The sequence below is a fragment of the Sminthopsis crassicaudata genome, chromosome 3 (genome assembly GCF_048593235.1).
Source record: "Sminthopsis crassicaudata isolate SCR6 chromosome 3, ASM4859323v1, whole genome shotgun sequence".
Lineage (NCBI taxonomy): Eukaryota > Metazoa > Chordata > Mammalia > Dasyuromorphia > Dasyuridae > Sminthopsis > Sminthopsis crassicaudata.
In genome coordinates this window covers 8,450,041-8,467,586 of record NC_133619.1, presented here as the reverse complement: position 1 = coordinate 8,467,586, position 17,546 = coordinate 8,450,041, and the positions used below count along the sequence as shown (strand labels likewise).

Here is a 17,546-nt window from a genome sequence, read left to right as displayed (position 1 = left end):
CCTTCCTTCCTTCCTTCCTTCTTCCTTCCTTCCTTCCTTCCTTCCTTCCTTCCTTCCTTCCTTCCTTCCTTCCTTCCTTCCTCCCCTTCCTCCTCCCTTGATCCCCTCCCTTTCTTCCTCCCTTCTTTCCTTTCTTCTCCAGGGTGAAGCATTACAAAGCAGCGTGTTCTGAAGAAGAGACCATTGGGAGCATGGAGAAGAAGGCCCTGGTCCCCCGCCAGGCTGAGCCTCTCCCGCCCGCCGCTGGCCTCCGACCTGCCTGGTCCATCCTCATCTGGAGGTGCAGAATTTTGGGGGGATTTCAGGGCCTTGCCAGGGCTGCGGGACAGAGGAGGTGAGGGAGACTTGGCTTCACCCACCCCGGGCCCCTGGACTCTGCAGCCCGTCCTGGGTCAGGGGCTCTCAGAGAAGGTTCCCCTTGTCCTGGATGAGGCTCCTGGTTGAGTCATTGGCCTGGCCCCATACTGGGCACAGTCTGCTGGTGTCCCTGGGAGGGTCTTCTCCCCCTCCTCTCCTCTCCCTCGTGACTCCCACGTGCTCTGGGCTCACAAGCCCCCCCTTAACAGAGAGAGGAAAGGATAGGCTGATGATGAGTGCAGGAGGCCTGGATTCAAATTGTGACACTGGCCCCTTATCACCTTGTGAGACCTTGCACAACTTCCTTTCCATTCTTGGACCTAGTTTTCCTCCTCCATCAGTAATCAATCATTAAAAAAAAAATATCTTGAGAAATGTCCATGGGCCCCAGGTTAGGACCCCCTGACTCATGCATGGTACACAGCAGGTGTTTAATAAATGCCCACTATAAGTCAGGGATTGGGCTTTGAATGAACGTCTCATGGTTTCAGACCCCGGTCCTGTGGTCATGGGAAATGTTTGGGGTAGGAATGGCCTCCCCAGCCCGGGCCCCATCACCTCCCGCCTTTGGTGGGTGTCCCTCACCAGAGTAGCTCGGCTCTTTTCAGGGGTTTATCAGCAAGTCACCAACCTCCTGAACATCGTGGACGAGGACGACAGGAGAGCAACGGGATGAGCAGCCAGGAGGGTCACGGGTCCAAGATGCGCAAGGCTCTGGCCAGCATGATCATCATCCAGAAAGCCAACGCCGAGCCCTCCGAGGTCATGACGGCGCTCATCAACAGCCTGCAGCTGGAGGAGGTGGGCCGGCCGGGGAGCTCCGGGCCAGAGCGTTCGGGGGCTGTGCGCTGAGCTCTGGGGCTACACGTGGGAAAGAGAGAGGGCCCCAGACCCTCAGGAACATTTCTTCTCGTGGGGAGCAGACGAGCACGGGGAGGGGCGGCCCCAAGGACATTGAGCACGAAGCCGACGGGCGTCAGTGTGGCCATCAAGGTCAAGGCCAGACAGGCAGGAATGGGGCCTTGACACGGCTCCCATCGGGGGAAGCCAGGAGGCCCAGGCCCCAGCTCCCAGGCCAGTGGGCTTCCCAGCCCCACGCCAGGCCCTCTGCTTCTCCCCAGATCTCCATCAAGCGCAAGGTCAGCATCTACACCATCCTCCAGGGCATCATCCAGCAGGAAGGCGAGCTGGACGAGGAGTGTGTGCAGACGCTGGTGAACCTCGCCTCCCGGGAAATGCGGGAGATCCAAGAGGTGCGTGGGGCTTCTGGGGTTCCTGAGACAGCCCTGGCCAAAGAACACAGGCAAAAACTTCTGGAGAAATTAAGGCCATACAGAAACCACTACGGTGGCCGTGGGAGTCAGAGCAGATCCTTCTGTTATTTCCCGAGTGTTCAGAGCAACAAAACCCGCCTCTGTTAAGCTGAGCGACTGAAGAGAAGCAGATGTGTCCAGTGTGCTCTGGCAGTGCTTTCGGGGGGCAGCTCATGGCGGGAACTTCCCAGAAGTGCAGCCACTGCCCGGCCCCTTCCTTCCCCTCACCTCAGCCTTCTGTGTTCCTTTGCAGTCGGCTCGGCCTCGCTCCTCGGGCGTGATGACATTCAGTGCGGCTTTCCTCCAGAGGCCCGTGGTTCCTCCATTTAGCACAGATATGTTTGCCACTGACAGGCTCTCAAAAGATGCTCATGGAGACAGCGGGCTTCCAAGAAGCTGATCTCTGCTGGTGGGGGGAGTTCTTCAAGGGGAGCTCGTGTACCAAAGAAATCACAGGTCCACTTTAAATACACACACACACACACACACACACACACACACACACACACAAGGGAAGGAGATATCTCTCCTCTCTCTATCTCTGTCTCTGTCTCTCTCTGTCTTTCTATCTCTCTCCACATGTATGTGTGTATATTTAAAGTATATATATATATGTATATATATATACATATATATATACATATGTATATACACATACACACATATATTTGCATGTATATATGTACACATATGTATGTATTTGTGCATATATAGTTATACACATACACATCTTTAAGATGTCTTTAAGTGTGATAGAGTTTCCCCGTCCACTTGTCTCAATGCTTTGTATTTTGAATTCAGTTTTGTCTGGAATCATGTGTATAAATTTTCGAGTATCAGTTGAAACTTTCATTCTAAAAATAGAAAAATAATGTTTTACTTCCTTTATCTGAGATGGCCTAGCACAGGCTGAACCAGATTAAAATGTAATGGGAAGAAAAACATTTCTTTGGAAGCAATTGGGGTTAAGTGGCTTGCCCAGGTCACACAACTAATAAGTGTCTGAAGTTGGATTTGAACTCAGGTTTTCTTGACTCCAGGACTGGTGCTCTCTCCTTGGCTGCCTTCTGTCCTTGTATTAAAAAAAATTCACAAAATAAATGAAAACACAATAGAACGTAGATCATGCTAATATGTGGTTTTCTAAGTCAAACTGGAACTCACAGGGATCATCTTGTATAGTTTGAGTTTGATGGCACTGCTCTAACCTTTAGGTATCTCGATGCCTCAGGTATATTTCTTTCTTTCTTTCTTTCTTCTTTCTTTTCTTTCTTTCTTCTTTCTTTCTTTCTTTCTTTCTTTCTTTCTTTCTTTCTTTCTTCTTCTTTCTTTCTTTCTTCTTCTTTCTTTCTTTCTTTCTTTCTTTCTTTCTTTCTTTCTTCTTCTTTCTTTCTTTTCTTTCTTTCTTTCTTTCTTCCTTTCTTCTTTCTTTCTTTCTTTTTTTCTTTCTTTCTTTCTTTCTTTCTTTCTTTCTTTCTTTCTTTCTTTCTTTCTTTTTCTTTCTTTCTTTCTTTCTTTCTTTCTTTCTTTCTTGGGGTTAAATGACTTGCCCAGGGTCACACAGCTAGGAAGTGTTAAGTGTCTGAGATCAGATTTGAACTCGGGTCCCCCTGACTTCAGGGCTGGTGCTCTATCCACTGCGCCACCTAGCTGCCCCTAAGTATATTTCTTAAAGATCCCACATTGGTGGATTCTCTTTTTTAAACCTTTTTGAAATTCTTTCCCTTTTCATAAAGAAGTACTTTTCATTTATTCAGCATTATAGTGCTCTATTTCCCCCTTTATCGACTAGACCTTATAAATATTAATTATTTTTACATCTGATTTTTTATAAATTTATAACTATGGAAGCATTTTATTTCAGTGATGTTAAAACCTTCTACATGTACTCCTAAATTCTCCCCAATTTAATTACATAATTCTCAAGTTTCTGCTATTACTGAAGATTTTTCAGAGCTTTTCCTATTCTTCTCATGGTCCCACACAGGACTGCTACTTTGCCATTGTTTACTCTGGCCTTTTCCTCCCCCTGCCTTAGTTTTTTCTTTTATAAAATCATATAAGACCACTTATTTTTTCTTTTATAAAATCCACTGAAAAAAAAAAAAAGGGGGAAAATCCACTCTCATGATGATACTATCTTTCCCTATTCTACCACTCCCTCTTTTCGTAGTTTTACTTGTTTGTTTTTGTTTATCTTTCACGGGGATTCAATTTTCAGCTGTCTTTTCCAAGAAAATCCTATTTCAAATGGGCACATCAAAGTGAATAGAGCAAGATCTGCTTACAACAGATTGTGGAATCAAAACTCATTCATTCATTGATTTAGAATCATTTTCATTTATTGATTTCTGTTTTGTGGTCGAGTTATACATCAAAGGCTTTGGTTGGATTCATTGGATTAGACTTCCTCTTTAGGAATATCTGGAATTCCTGTGTTTAATTATTTTTCTTTCCCTCTTATAAAGACATGCTATGTTTTGCTAGGTAAGAAGTTTGGGACATAATTCTATTTTTCTTGATTTATAACATACTATTCCCAGCTCTCCTTTTATTCTTATGTGGATGAGAAGTCTTGTGTGATTTGGATTGGCATTTTAAAATACACAATGTATTTCCTCCTGGACATTTGCAGTACCACCTCTATCATTGAATTAGAGTTTGATGAAAATATATGTGTCAAGTTGAACTTAGCATGTACTTCTATTAGTATCATCTAGAACAGAGATTCTCAAACTATGGCCCATAGGCCAGATGCAGCCCCCTGAGGATGTTTATGAGGCCCGCTGGGTTATGGCAAATGGGCTGAGGGGCAGAGACAGAGTGTGAGTTTTTGTTTTTACTACAGTCCGGCCCTCCCACAGTCTGAGGGGTAGTGTACAGGCCCCCTATTTAAAAAGTTTGAGGACCACTGATCTAGAACCTCCTTCAATCCACTCCCCATGGTGCTGATTCCTAAATTTCATTGTCTCAGTGGTTTGGCTGATTCTGCTTCTTTTTTGGTTTTCCATCAGAAGAATTCCATCCCTCAGTGAATCTAGCATTTTGTTGAACTGCTCCACCCACTGATCTAAGTGCTGAACCTCCCGGTCATCGTTTTCTTCCTCCTTACTGATTCTGTCTCTGCAGATGCTCTTGTCTCCCACTATTTTTCTCAGTTAACTTATCGCTTCCATGGAAGAGTCTTGAGGGTTCTGGATCCTATTTCAATTCTGGGACTGTGGTTCATATGATTTCATTATGTTTTATTCTTTATTATCCCATGATATTTATTTTTCATGCCCCCAAGAAGCTTCTATTCTAATGGGGGAAGGTAACACACAATGGCATCAGAAGTAGGCTATCTGACTTTAGAACCAATGCTCTTTCTATTATATCATGCTGCTGTGTGTATGTGTGTATGTGTGTGTGTGTGTGTGTGTGTGTGTGTGTGTGTGTCTTTGGGAAGGAAATCCTTCTCTGAAAGAGCAGAGAGAGAACTGGTATTTGGAAGAGAGTGTATGACTCCTTGTGAGGTTGGAGAGAGGGACAAGAAATGAAGGAGGAAGAGGGGTGAAAAGAAGTGGGAGGAAGAGGAAGAGGAAGAGGAAGAGAATGTGGGGGAGAGAAAAGAGGGGACAGGAAGAGGGCAATAAGGAGGAAGAAGAGAAGAATAAGAGGAGGAGGGAGATGAGGGGCAGAAAGAGGAGAAGTAAGAAGAGGAACAGAGCAGAGGAGCCTTTGGTTTGGCTAGGATGGTGGGTTGGGAGGCAGGTGTCTTTGTCTGGGATCCTACCTTCTCTTCTGCAGATTGAGGACTACCTGCTGGCAGAGACGGCCAGTGACACGCTGGTGGCCCTGTCCCGAAACCACTTTAACCTCGTCATGTATGAGCTGCAGCACCACCTCAAGCCGCTGATCCTGACCGACGAGTTTGTGCTCATCACCTTGGCCAATTTGGCCAATGCCAATGGTGAGGGCATTGACCCGCTGCCCCTCTCCCTGGTGCCCCTCTTCCTCATGCCCCTCTCCCTCGTGCCCTTTTCCTCACTCCCCTCTCCTTGGCATCCCTCTCCACTCCCCACCTTTTCCATGCTTTTCCCTCGCTCCTTCTCCCTTTTCTCCAGAGCCTTTTCACTCCTCCTTTCCTCACCATTTCCCCTCCCTCTCTCCCTTTCCCCTTCTCTTTTCCGCTCTCCTAGCTCTCTCCTCCCCATGACCACAAATGAAGAACCAGTGGTCACAAGTGGGTCTGGAGGGTTTGGACCTGGGGACGACTCCCCTCTCCCTGTCCCTCCTTCACAGTGTTTGAGTTCATGCCCTACATGGGTATCACGCTGGCCACCATCTTCACCATGCTGAGACTGGCTAATGGGGCCAAGATGCGCCAAGTGTTCTGCAGTGGTGAGTGTCCCTTGGGTGGCCTGGAGGAGACAGTGACTTTCTCCCTGCATCACCCATCCATCCGGCTCTGAGAATCCGTCATTTTCCCAGATTATCAGAGGATACAAAGGGTCACCAAGGCAGGCTTGCCCTCAGGCTGGGCCTAGAATTGGGCAGAGCCGAGGTAAAACATGAATCTGACATTTACTAGCTGTGTGACCAACTGAACTTCTGTTTGCCTCAGTTTCCTCATCTGTAAAATGGGGATAATAATAGTAGCTACTTCCCAGGGTTGTTGTGGGGACCAAATGAGAAAATACTGTAAAGTGCTTAACACAGTGAGTGGCCCATAGAGAGAGCCAGAAAAGTGTCGGCTTTTATTACACTCAAGACAAATACACAGGCAATACAAGGCAAACTATAGTGTGGAAAGCTCCAGACAAAGGTCCAAGTTCAAAGGGAGGAAAGGCCACATCTTTTTGGGGAAATCAGGGTGGACTTCGTGGCCGAGGCGGCACTTAAGCTGAATTCTGAAGGATGAGTAGGATTTCAGCCTGACAGGGAGAGGGAGGGACATGTGTGGAGGTCACCCAAGGTCCCATCACGACGCCCCAGACTTTACTGGGAAACCAGGTCCCTGCTATTAAATATCCGAGGGCTGGATGGGAATGGCTCTGCCAGGGGTGACCCCGGCTGTCTGCTTGTGGGGCTGCAGAACTGGAGCTGCTTCTGGGGGCGAATCCCCCGCTGAGCCAGAGCCCAGCTTCTTGCCACCATCTTCCTCACTGACCTCCTTCCCTTCTGCTCGCTTCCCATGAAGCAATGGAAACGTTCTGTGAAGCGATCCAGTTTTACTTGAAGCACTGGGAGGACAGTGTGTACCCCATCATGACCGGGGAGCACTTCATGAATAAGCTTTTGCCCATGTATCGCCATTTTGTCACTGTGTGGCTCCGGAGTGAGAATACCGAGGTGAGTGCCGGCCTCTGGGGGAGGCTGCCCAGGACCAGCATCGGTCAGCTCCATCTCCTTGTCCTCCCTTCTTCTTGTCCTTCTTTTCTCTTTTCTTCTCTTCCTTTCCTCTTTTCTTTTTCCTCCCCCTCTTCTATTTTCCTTCTCCTTCTTCCTTCCCCTTATTCTCTTCCCCTTTTTTATTCTCATTTCTCTTCCTTTTTTTTCCCTCTGCTTTCTTCTCCTCCTTCCTTTCCCTCTCTTCTCTTTCTTCCGCTCCTTCTCCCTCCCCTCATCTTCTTTCTCCTTCTTCTCTTCTTCTTCTTTTCCTTCCCATCCCTTTCCCCTTCTTCTCTTCCTCCTCCTCTTCCTTCCCCTTCACTTCACTTTCTCCTTCCTCTTTCTTTTCCTCTTTCTTCTGCCTTCTTCTCCTTCCCTTCCCTTTCTTCTGCTCCTTCTCTTTCTTTTCTTCCTTCCCCTTTTCATTCTTTCCTTCCCTTTTTCCTTCTCTTCCTTCTTACCTTTATTCTCTCCTTTCTCCTTTCCTTCTCCTCTTCTTTCCCTTTCCCTTTCTCCTTCCTCCTTTCCTTCCCCCTCTCCTTTGTCTTCTCCTTTTCCCTTCTCCTCTTCTCCTTTTCCTCCCCTCCCTTCCTTCTCTTCCTTTTACTTCTTCTTTTCTCTTCCTTCTTTCCTCCTTGCCTTCTCCTCTTCCTTTTCCTTTCTTTTCCTCTTCTTTCCCCTTCACTTCCTTTTTGCCTTTCCCCTTTCTTTCCTTTCTCCTTTTCTCCTTCTCTCTCCTTCTCCCCTCCTTTCCTTCTACTTCTTCCTCTGTCCTCTTCCTTTTTTTCCCTTCTCCTCTTCCTCTCACTTCTCTTTCTCCTCTTCCTTCATCATGTCTAAAGGCTCGGGTCTGGGGAACAGGAGGCTGAGACCCAGGAGGTCTTTTTTTGGGGGCAGGTCAAGCTGGCTGTGATCAAGTCCCTTCGGCCCATGCTCAGCCTCCTCCTGCCCATCGAGGAGCTGCGGGAGCAGGTGTATGACTACATCCCCCTGCTCTTGGCGGAGTACCAGGGGAGTGTGGAGGCCCTCTTCATCACCCAGGTGAGTGGTAGGGCCTTCCCTGCTCAGGGGCCCCCAAGCTCCGGCTCATTGTCCGGGCAGACCCAGGACACAGAGGGGCAGGAGCTGTTGTCCAGGCTCTCTGCTTCCTCCCCAGGCTGGGGCAGCCACTGAGCATCCCCAGGGGCTGGGAATACAGAGGGGAAGGATATAATCTCTGCCCTCAGGGAGCTTTCATCCTTTGGCAGGGTCTTGGGGAGGGGAACAATGTAGAGATTCAGACAAAGTCCTCTAGGAGTGTGTGTGTGTGTGTGTGTGTGTGTGTGTGTGAATATTTTTAGCAACCCTCCCCACTGCTCCCCAGCCGCTCCTCCTCGAGCCCCTTTGCCAGGATGGGGAGGTCAGCCCTTGGTGGGGAGCAGCCCCCGGCCCACATCTGTCTCTCTTTGGCAGATCCTGAGGCAGATCCTGGAAGTCTCCGTGTCCAGCAACACTCCGGTCCCCAAAATGCAGCTGCACACCATCTTCACCGAGCTGCACATCCAGGTGGGGGGGACACTGGCAGTGGAGACTGGAGGGAGCCCCCAAGGGATGCCCTGGGCAGCTGCCAGCCTCTGGCTCAGGCTCTGAGGGTCTTTGAGGATCAGGAGCTTTGAGGACATTTTGACGATGACTTTCATCCTCTCAGCTATGGGCTATAGAGCCAGCTCTGAGTGGCCTGTAAAAGCCCAGAGTATGACAACCAGAAAGAGCTGGTTGTTAAACATTTATTAGCAGACCACTGGCTGGAGGCCTGGCTGCTGCTGATCTAACGGTCCTGCCCTGGGATGTGAAAGAGCAGCCATTGATTTTGTCCCATCCGTCCTCCCCTGGGCAATGGTGCCTCCAGCACCTTAGGATCTGGCCAGAGTTCTGTAGAATGGTTTCTTCCCCTTTTCTGGGCACTGTGACCCTCAAGCAGATAATTAACTCTGGGCTGTCCTGTCACACTGTGAACTCATCTGCAGCTTGTAGTCCACTAGCACCCCCAAATCATTTTCTCCTCTGGAGGTGACTGCAGTAGGGGTGATCATTTAATAAAACTGAAGCTCAGGATATTTAAGCCTCAGTTAGTGAGAGGGATGGGCTGAAGATCCCTATCTCTAGTCTCCTCTTTTACTCAGAATTCATTTCAACAATCCCTCTTCCTTCCCTCTCCTCTGCCCCCTTCCTCCCTTGCCCTCCTCTCCCTCCTCCCTGCAGGTCTGTTCCAAGGCCCCCGCCCTCCAGCAGTTCAGCAGCGAGAATCTGGCCGAGGTTGTCCAATGCTTTATTGCTCTGGGTGAGGAAGGAGTCGGAGTTGGGGAGATTTGGGCCCTGGGGCCCCACTGGCTTATAATTCCTGTCCCTGCCCCCCACCACTGGGTGACTGTCCAAGGGACCGCCTTGTCCCTTTGTGGGTCTGTGCTCCCCACCCCTCATCCACTGGAGACCAGTCAGTGACTTGGCTGTTGAGAAATCTGGGGCGAGTCTGGAGCTCATTTATAAGCCGTGGCCCTACACAAAGAGGCCCCCACAGACCCCCACTTATTCACACCTGGGTCTGCTGCTCACTTTCCGAGGTCCCTGGGGATCCTGGTGGAGGGCTGTGAATGGGCTTACACTGAATGCCTGGGGTTCTACAGGGCCACTAGCGTGGCCCCAAGGAGGCCTACAAATCAGCAAAATGTGGCTTCCAGTCTTCCCAGGTGACCCCGGACAAGCCCCTGCCCTCTTTTTCTTTTGCCTTTTTAGTTGTACACCCAACTCATTTCCTCCTTCTCTGTTTTATTCCCGTGAGCATTTAGCAATATAAACTTCCCCCTAAGAACGCTTTGTCTGCCTCCCACAGGCTTTGCTATGTCGTCTCATGATTGCCATTCTCTTGGAGGAAATCATCGATTGTTTCTATGATTTGTTGTTTGACCCACTCCTTCTTTAGGAACAGATTATTTAATTTCCATTTGCGTTTTAGTCTATCCCTGACCCTTTGTTGAATTTAATTTTTATTGCACTTTGATCTGACAAGGATACAGTTACTGCCTTTCTACATTTGATTGTGATTATACCCTATTACATGGGCAGTTTTTATTTGGGTGCCATGTTCCACTGAGCAAAAAGTATATTCCTTTCTTTCCCCATCCAGTTTTCTCCAGAGGGCTACTGCATCTAAGTTCTCTAAGATTCTAGTAACCTCCCCAATTTCTTTCTTGCTTATTTTGTGGTCAGATTTATGTAATTCTGAGAGGGAGAGGTTGAAGTCCCTCACTCCTATAGTTTTGCTGTCTATTTCTTCCTGAAACTTCTTTCCTAGGTATTGGGATGCTCTACCACTCAGTGCATATATGTTTAGCATCAGTATCACTTCATTGTCCATTGTATCCTTTAACAAGATGTAGGTTCCTTTTTTATCTCTTTTAATTGGATCCATTTTTGCTTTTGCTTTGTCTGAGATCAGAATTGCTGCACCTGTTTTTTTTCTCCAGCCTTTTTCTCTATAACAAATGTGTTTCTTGTAAACAGCATATAGAGGATTCTGACTTTTAATCCTCTGCTGTTTGTGTTCGTTTGGGAGCGTTGGTCCCATTCACATTCATAGTTACGATTACCCTATTTTCTCTCCTGTATTTGCTGTTTCCTCCTCTTATTTGATTTTAAAAATCCTTTATGAGCTCTTCCAAGAAAGGCCCCTGCAGTCCTTAGAGCCCCAGGAACTCTAGGACTGTGCCCTGAAGGAGGGAGTCCCCATGTGAGGAGGGGCTGAGCTGGGGGAACCAGCTCTGGGTGCATGGAAGGGGAGAGGAAGGACCTGAAATCAGAAGGGAGAAGAAGGGGAAGGGGAGGGAAAGAGACAGATAGAGAGGTATCAGAGGCGAGAGACAGAGAGAGATGAGAGATGAAAGCGGGGCAAATAGAGGTGGGAGAGAGAGAGAGATACAGAGCTAGAGACACAGAGAGACAGAGTCAGCCAGAAACATGAGACAAAATGAAGGTGGAGAAGAAAGAGAGGGGGGCGAGAGAGAGACAGAAACAGAGACAAAGAAAGAGACAGAGAGACAGAAAGATAGCAGTGACAAGAGCAGCGATAAGAGAGAGATGAGAGATGGGGACAAAGAAAGAGCGAGACAGAGAGACAGAGACATTCACAGAGAGAGTCAGAAACAGAGAGACATAGACAGAGAGAGACAGAGACAATCAGACACATAGAGAGCAGACCTTCCCCAGTGTGGAGAGGCTCCCTGGGTCTGCGGACCCTCATCCCGCCTCCTTGCTCCCTCCTCCCCAGCTCGCTCCTACCCCGATGAGCTGATGAAATTCTTCCGTAACCAAATGCAGACGGGGAAGGAGGCCATCCGCGTGGGGACACTGACCCTGCTCCGCGCCGTCCTCAGCGCTGACGGTGAGTAGGCTCCAGGGGGCTGTCCAAGAGGCCTTGGGCCGGGCTCAGCCCTCACTGGCGGCCCATCCCCACCTGAGGGGAGCTGCTGGGCAGCCGGCGGGCCGTGAGTCCTCCAGTAGCCCCTTTCTCATTTGTTAGAAATACGTTTCAGTGGTTTTGTTTCATGACAATCTTTTCTGGACCTACTCCCCCTGCTCTCTCCACCCTCCTCGCTTCCCCCCCATATTTGGCAGAAGTATACAGCAGCCACTTCTGCACCCAGCATTTTGCTCCAGTAGCCCCCACCTCTCTGCTTTGCCCCTCTATTGACCTTTCCCTATTCTCTCTACGTTTCCCCCACACCCATTCAATGATCAGTCAATAAGCCCTAAATATGCACCTACTGTGTACCAGGCACTGGGCTAGCCTCTGGAAATACAAAGACAAAGAATGAAACAAGCCCGCCTCTTTAAGGGGCTTACATTCTAGTGGAGGAGGCAGCAACGGGGGAATATACATAGGATCAATACATCGACAGATCAATAAGCAGCCATGAAAGCGCTCAGTCAAAATAGTGTTACTTTTACTCATCATAACCTCAGCGCCTTGCCGGCTGGGATAAAATGTGCACTGGTTGGAAGGGGCTCAGGTCATCACCGATTGAGGGGGGGGGGCCCTTTGGGTCATCACTGAGTGGGGGAGGGCCCTTTGGGTCATCACTGAGTGGAGGAGGGGCCTTTGGGTCATCACTGAGTGGGGGAGGGTCCTTTGGGTCATCACTGAGTGGGGGAGGGCCCTTTGGGTCATCACTGAGTGGGGGAGGGGCCTTTGGGTCATCACTGAGTGGGGGAGGGGCCTTTGGGTCATCACTGGGCTCTGGCTAGGGGCTGGGGCCAAGATTGATCCAGAAGGGAATTAAACCTGGACCAAATTTAGGCTTGAGAAGAATTTGAATATCTGTACTTATTAATTAAGCCAGTGCGGTATTGGTCGTCAGGATTGTTTCCAACAAATCGTTTAATTTAATAAAACAGGACCATGAGCTGCAGCCCTGACCACCAGGGACCCCGAGTGGGGCTGCAGGGACACATCCTGCCAGGCCAAAGGGCAGGGGGTGGACTCCAGAGTTTGGGGCAGGTCAGAAGATGAAAGTGGGCTGCAGTGGTCCAGGAGGTCTTCCCGGTAGAGGAGGCCTGGTGTGGGCTAGCTCAAGCTGACAGGGGCCCCAAGGTCTAACCTCTGGAAGCCAACCCGCCTCAGGGCTGAGTGATGTGCCTGAGGTCCCACAGGCCTCTGAGGCCCTTTCTGGTGTGGCTCCAGCCAGGAGGGGGAGGGGAGGCCGAGGGGTCTCAGCAGGACCTCGACACCACTCCTCAGCTCCCCTTGGGGCGCCTCTCCCTTTTAGTGCCTGAGATGAATAGCAGGACCCTGCACTTTGCCGTCAAGGTGGTTAGAAACGCTCTCTGTGACCCCCGAGCTAAGGTGAGATGGGGGCAGGGGAAGGGGAGGGAGGGAGCCTGGGAGGGCTGGTCAGAGGGCCCACAGCCGGACATCAGCTTGGCCAAGCCCAGGGGGTGGCCCCCTTTCCTGGTGACCCCCAAGAAGCTCCTCCGGAGTGGGGCGAGCAGGCTCACGTCTGGTGAAGGTTCTGGGCAGGTTAGCCCACCCAGGACAACTCATCTGGCTCCCACCAGAGTCCTTCAGGTGAAGCCCGGGGAGAAGGGAGGGCCCAGAGCTGATCCCAGGTTGGCTGGGGGTGGGAGGCTTGAAGAAGAGCTCGAGTGGCCTCTTGTGGGGGTCGGGGAGGACCTCGCGGTCAGACTGGGTGAGGGTGAAGGCCTTCGAGGCCCCTCCCCATTCTGAGGCCCTGGGATTGTGGGAGGTGGTCAGACAAGGAGGGGCGCCCGTGCCCTGCTGTCCCACTGGCCTCTGGGAGTGTCTCTAAGGGGGGATTGTCCTTTGTTGGGCCCTATTTTGTCCAGGCCTGTGTTTGCCCTGGCACAGGAAGCCCCTCCATCCGGGCTAACCAACAAGGGCCCTGCAGGATCGGGGGCTTGGAGCTGGAGGCTCTGGCAGGATGTGGGCGGGTCTTCCAGAGGCAGGTCTGAGTCTGACTTGAGGAAAACCGCCTCATGAGGAGAGCCGTTCCCCAGGGGGACAAGCTCCCAGGGCCCAGCCTGGATGCCAAGTCCAATCCAAGGACAGATTGGGAAACTGAGGCCCTGAGAGGGGAAACGTGTGACCTCGGCCTTGTGGCTCCAGCTCTGGGCTCCATCCTCCAGGCTGCGGAGACTCAGTGACGCGGCCCTTGCGCTCTGGGAGTCCGGAGGCTAAGCAGACTCTCGGGGACTCAGCCTGGCCGCGCTTCGGACCGGGGCCTGTCCCTTAGGTCGCGTCCTCTCCTCCTCCGTCAGGTGAAGCTGGCCATTCTGCGCGTCATCGGGCAGCTGGCCATCTCCGGCTACCAGGAGAGGGTCAGGGGCTGGGGCCTGAGATACGTCTCCCTGCAGCTCATCCTGTCCACCTACAAGCTGGTAAGGGGCCGCGGGGAGCCGCTTCCCTGGGACTCGGAAGGCTGACTCGGTGTGTGTGTGTGCACATGTGCACACCTGTGTCCAGTGCACCTGGGGGCGAGAGGTCAGCATAAGAGTCAGGCCTTGGGGCCGGGGCTCCAGGGGCTCAGAGGCTCCTTGTGGCCCAGCCCGGGCTGGGAGGCTGAGGCTGTGGGAGGCTCAGCAGCGCGTTCTCCCTCCCTGATGCTGGGCCGCATGTTCCGTGCTCAGATGAATCGCCAGGAGAGCTGCTCTCAGGCTGACCTGGAGGAGAAGATGGTTCACAAGGTCACCATGGACACCGTGAGGATCATCACGGCCTCCGTCAGCGGGGTGATCAACGTGAGTGACCGCTCCCGGGGGAGACGGAGCCTTCTTAAGGCTTCAAGACCTTTCTCAAACACCTACTGTGTGCCCTAGATTGTGAGAGAACGCAGTGAGGGCTGGGAAGGTAAAGAGCGATTCAGGAATGGGACAAAAGGGCTCGAATGCAGAACTGAGCAGAGGATGCTGACCACACGGGCCGGCTTATGGCAGGACAGAGCTGGGCCCCAGTTGGCTCAATCTTTCTCTCCAAGAGCAGCCTTTCAAGTACCCCAAGGCAGACTGCTGCCTCGTACTGCTCCAGCCCCCCAAGCCTGCTCCGACTCACCCTGGGGGGTCTCCCCTTCTCTCTGCCCTCCAAAGTGCGAATTTCCTCAAAAATGGTGCCCCAAACCAGTCCTCCAAATGTAGTCTTAACCAGGACCGCACACAGTGGGACTACGACCTCCTCCATCCTCAATATTTCATCCTGACAAGATTTTTTTTGATTCTTATATGTTGACTCCCCTTTCCAAATGTGAATTTCCTAAGGGTGCCCTCCATGTCCGTCTTTAAGGCATTGGCAGAAATGTGAAACAGTATAGGGCCAGGCCCGGATCCCCGGGGCGCCCTGCCAGGGATCTCCCAACCTGACATCAAATCATTAACAGTCTCTTCTTACTAATGTCCTTTTTAAATTTAAATTTTCTTTTACTTTTCAGTTCCAAATTCCCTCCCTCCCTCCCTCCCTCTGCTCCCTTCCCCACCCATTGTGAAAACGAGAAATACAGCACCCCTTATCCATATAAGGTCACACAGAACACAGTTCCACACGAGCAGTCCTTCCACGCGTTCCCAGCACCTCTCACTTTGCCCACAATTCTCCTTTCCCACAAGACTATCATGAGAAACTTGATCCAGTCTTTTCTAACTTCGAGGGGACTTCATCTATGGTATTCTCTTGACATCTCAGAAATGCCGGCAAAAAGAGAAGAAATAAGATCATCTGGGCCCGAGTTCTCCTTGACCCGGCCATGCTGGCTTCTTGGGATCAGCGATCCCCTTTCTAAGTAGCCAGTGGCCACATGGACCTTTAGAACTTTGCCAGGAATTGAAGTTTTAAGCTCGCTGGACTAGAGTTTGCAGCTTTCATTTTCTGGAATCAGGACGACCCGGTGCTTCTCCAGTCTTGGGGTGCCCCCTCCTGTTCTCCACTGGCTGAACAATCCTATCTGCCATCTCCTCTGCAGCTGAGGATGTGGTTCCTTCAGGCTAGGGGATTTGATTCATAAAGGGATTTCCCGTTTCTCTCCTTAATAAGTAAGGCTATCTCCCCTGTAGAACAAACATTTTGTCCTATTCTTCCCAGAATCCACCTTTGTGTCTTGTGTAATTCTGGGATCCTTTTCACTGCTAGCCCTTCTGGACAGGACTCTAAGGCCAATGAACTGAGGCTAATCCCGGACTCCCTTTCTTTCCCCCTCTTCTTTGACCCTGCAGGAGTTTTGGCTGAAACTTTTGGGTTACATCATGGAGACAGAATACACGGAGGCCCTCACCCCCATCTGCATCAGCCTGACCAACCTGGCTGAGCGGCAGCGACAGCAAAAAGAATCCAACACCAATGTGGGCAGGCGTGGACAAGGTCAGTGAGCCACGCTGGCTTCCTTGGGCTCCCGGGGCCTGGCTGATGGTGCAGCAGGCTCGGAATGGGCTGCTTCCTCTTGTGCTAACACATACACTCTGCCCCTGTTGGAGAAGCATGCTGTTTGTGTCATTTACGGGATGTTTCAGTATTAATTTTTTTTTTCTATTGTGAACCGTGTGTTCTAGCAGGCTCCCTAAAGGCAGCGAGCTTTTGCAGATGACTCACTGAAGAGGCCTAGGGAGGTGTGAGGGCCACAAGGCCCGCATGACTCATTTCAGAGAAACAGGAAGTTGGGCCAGGAGAGAGGTCCACCACTCACCTGGGACGTAGCCAGGGCCAATGGAAAAACGAGGCTTTTTTGGGAGGCTTGAATAGAAAAGTGAGGATTCTTTGGGGGCCGTGAATAGAAAAACGAGGATTCTTTGGGGGCCATGAATGGAAAAATGAAGATTCTTTGGGGGCCGTGAATGGAAAAACGAGGCTTCTTTGGGAGGCGTAAATGGAAAAATGAGGATTCTTTGGGGGCCGTGAATAGAAAAACGAGGATTCTTTGGGAGGCATAAATGGAAAAACGAGGATTCTCTGGGAGGCTTGAATGGAAAAATGAGGATTCTTTGGGGGCTGTGAATGGAAAAATGAGGATTCTTTGGGAGGCATAAATGGAAAAACGAGGATTCTTTGGGAGGCGTGAATGGAAAAATGAGGATTCTTTGGGGGCTGTGAATGGAAAAATGAGGATTCTTTGGGAGGCTTGAATGGAAAAATGAGGATTCTTTGGGAGGCTTGAATGGAAAAACGAGGATTCTTTGGGAGGCGTGAAAGGAAAAATGAGGATTCTTTGGGAGGCTTGAATGGAAAAACGAGGATTCTTTGGGAGGCGTGAAAGGAAAAATGAGGATTCTTTGGGAGGCTTGAATGGAAAAATGAGGATTCTCTGGGAGGCTTGAATGGAAAAATGAGGATTCTCTGGGAGGCTTGAATGGAAAAATGAGGATTCTCTGGGAGGCTTGAATGGAAAAATGAGGATTCTTTGGGGGCTGTGAATGGAAAAATGAGGATTCTTTGGGAGGCATAAATGGAAAAACGAGGATTCTTTGGGAGGCGTGAATGGAAAAATGAGGATTCTTTGGGGGCTGTGAATGGAAAAATGAGGATTCTTTGGGAGGCTTGAATGGAAAAATGAGGATTCTTTGGGAGGCTTGAATGGAAAAACGAGGATTCTTTGGGAGGCGTGAAAGGAAAAATGAGGATTCTTTGGGAGGCTTGAATGGAAAAATGAGGATTCTCTGGGAGGCTTGAATGGAAAAATGAGGATTCTTTGGGAGGCTTGAATGGAAAAATGAGGATTCTTTGGGAGGCTTGAATGGAAAAATGAGGATTCTTTGGGAGGCTTGAATGGAAAAACGAGGATTCTTTGGGAGGCGTGAAAGGAAAAATGAGGATTCTTTGGGAGGCTTGAATGGAAAAATGAGGATTCTCTGGGAGGCTTGAATGGAAAAATGAGGATTCTCTGGGAGGCTTGAATGGAAAAATGAGGATTCTCTGGGAGGCTTGAATGGAAAAATGAGGATTCTCTGGGAGGCGTGAATAGAAGATGCTCAGTC

The 17,546-nt window shown here is 50.3% G+C and overlaps 1 protein-coding gene across 1 annotated transcript in view; it reads left to right on the top strand.

Moving 5' to 3' along the window:
* The first annotated feature begins 121 nt into the window (after positions 1-121).
* The window catches only part of MROH2A (maestro heat like repeat family member 2A), a 49,101-nt gene continuing 31,676 nt past the window's right edge, over positions 122-17,546 (top strand). The window contains exons 1-14 of the mRNA XM_074297916.1: positions 122-280; positions 966-1,158; positions 1,479-1,610; positions 5,460-5,622; positions 5,955-6,053; positions 6,853-7,004; positions 7,941-8,084; positions 8,496-8,588; positions 9,285-9,363; positions 11,347-11,460; positions 12,845-12,921; positions 13,854-13,973; positions 14,223-14,333; positions 15,795-15,939. Coding sequence (XP_074154017.1) covers positions 192-280; positions 966-1,158; positions 1,479-1,610; positions 5,460-5,622; positions 5,955-6,053; positions 6,853-7,004; positions 7,941-8,084; positions 8,496-8,588; positions 9,285-9,363; positions 11,347-11,460; positions 12,845-12,921; positions 13,854-13,973; positions 14,223-14,333; positions 15,795-15,939 — 1,711 coding nt within the window. The 5' untranslated portion in view covers positions 122-191. The remainder of the gene's footprint in view (positions 281-965; positions 1,159-1,478; positions 1,611-5,459; positions 5,623-5,954; positions 6,054-6,852; positions 7,005-7,940; positions 8,085-8,495; positions 8,589-9,284; positions 9,364-11,346; positions 11,461-12,844; positions 12,922-13,853; positions 13,974-14,222; positions 14,334-15,794; positions 15,940-17,546) is intronic.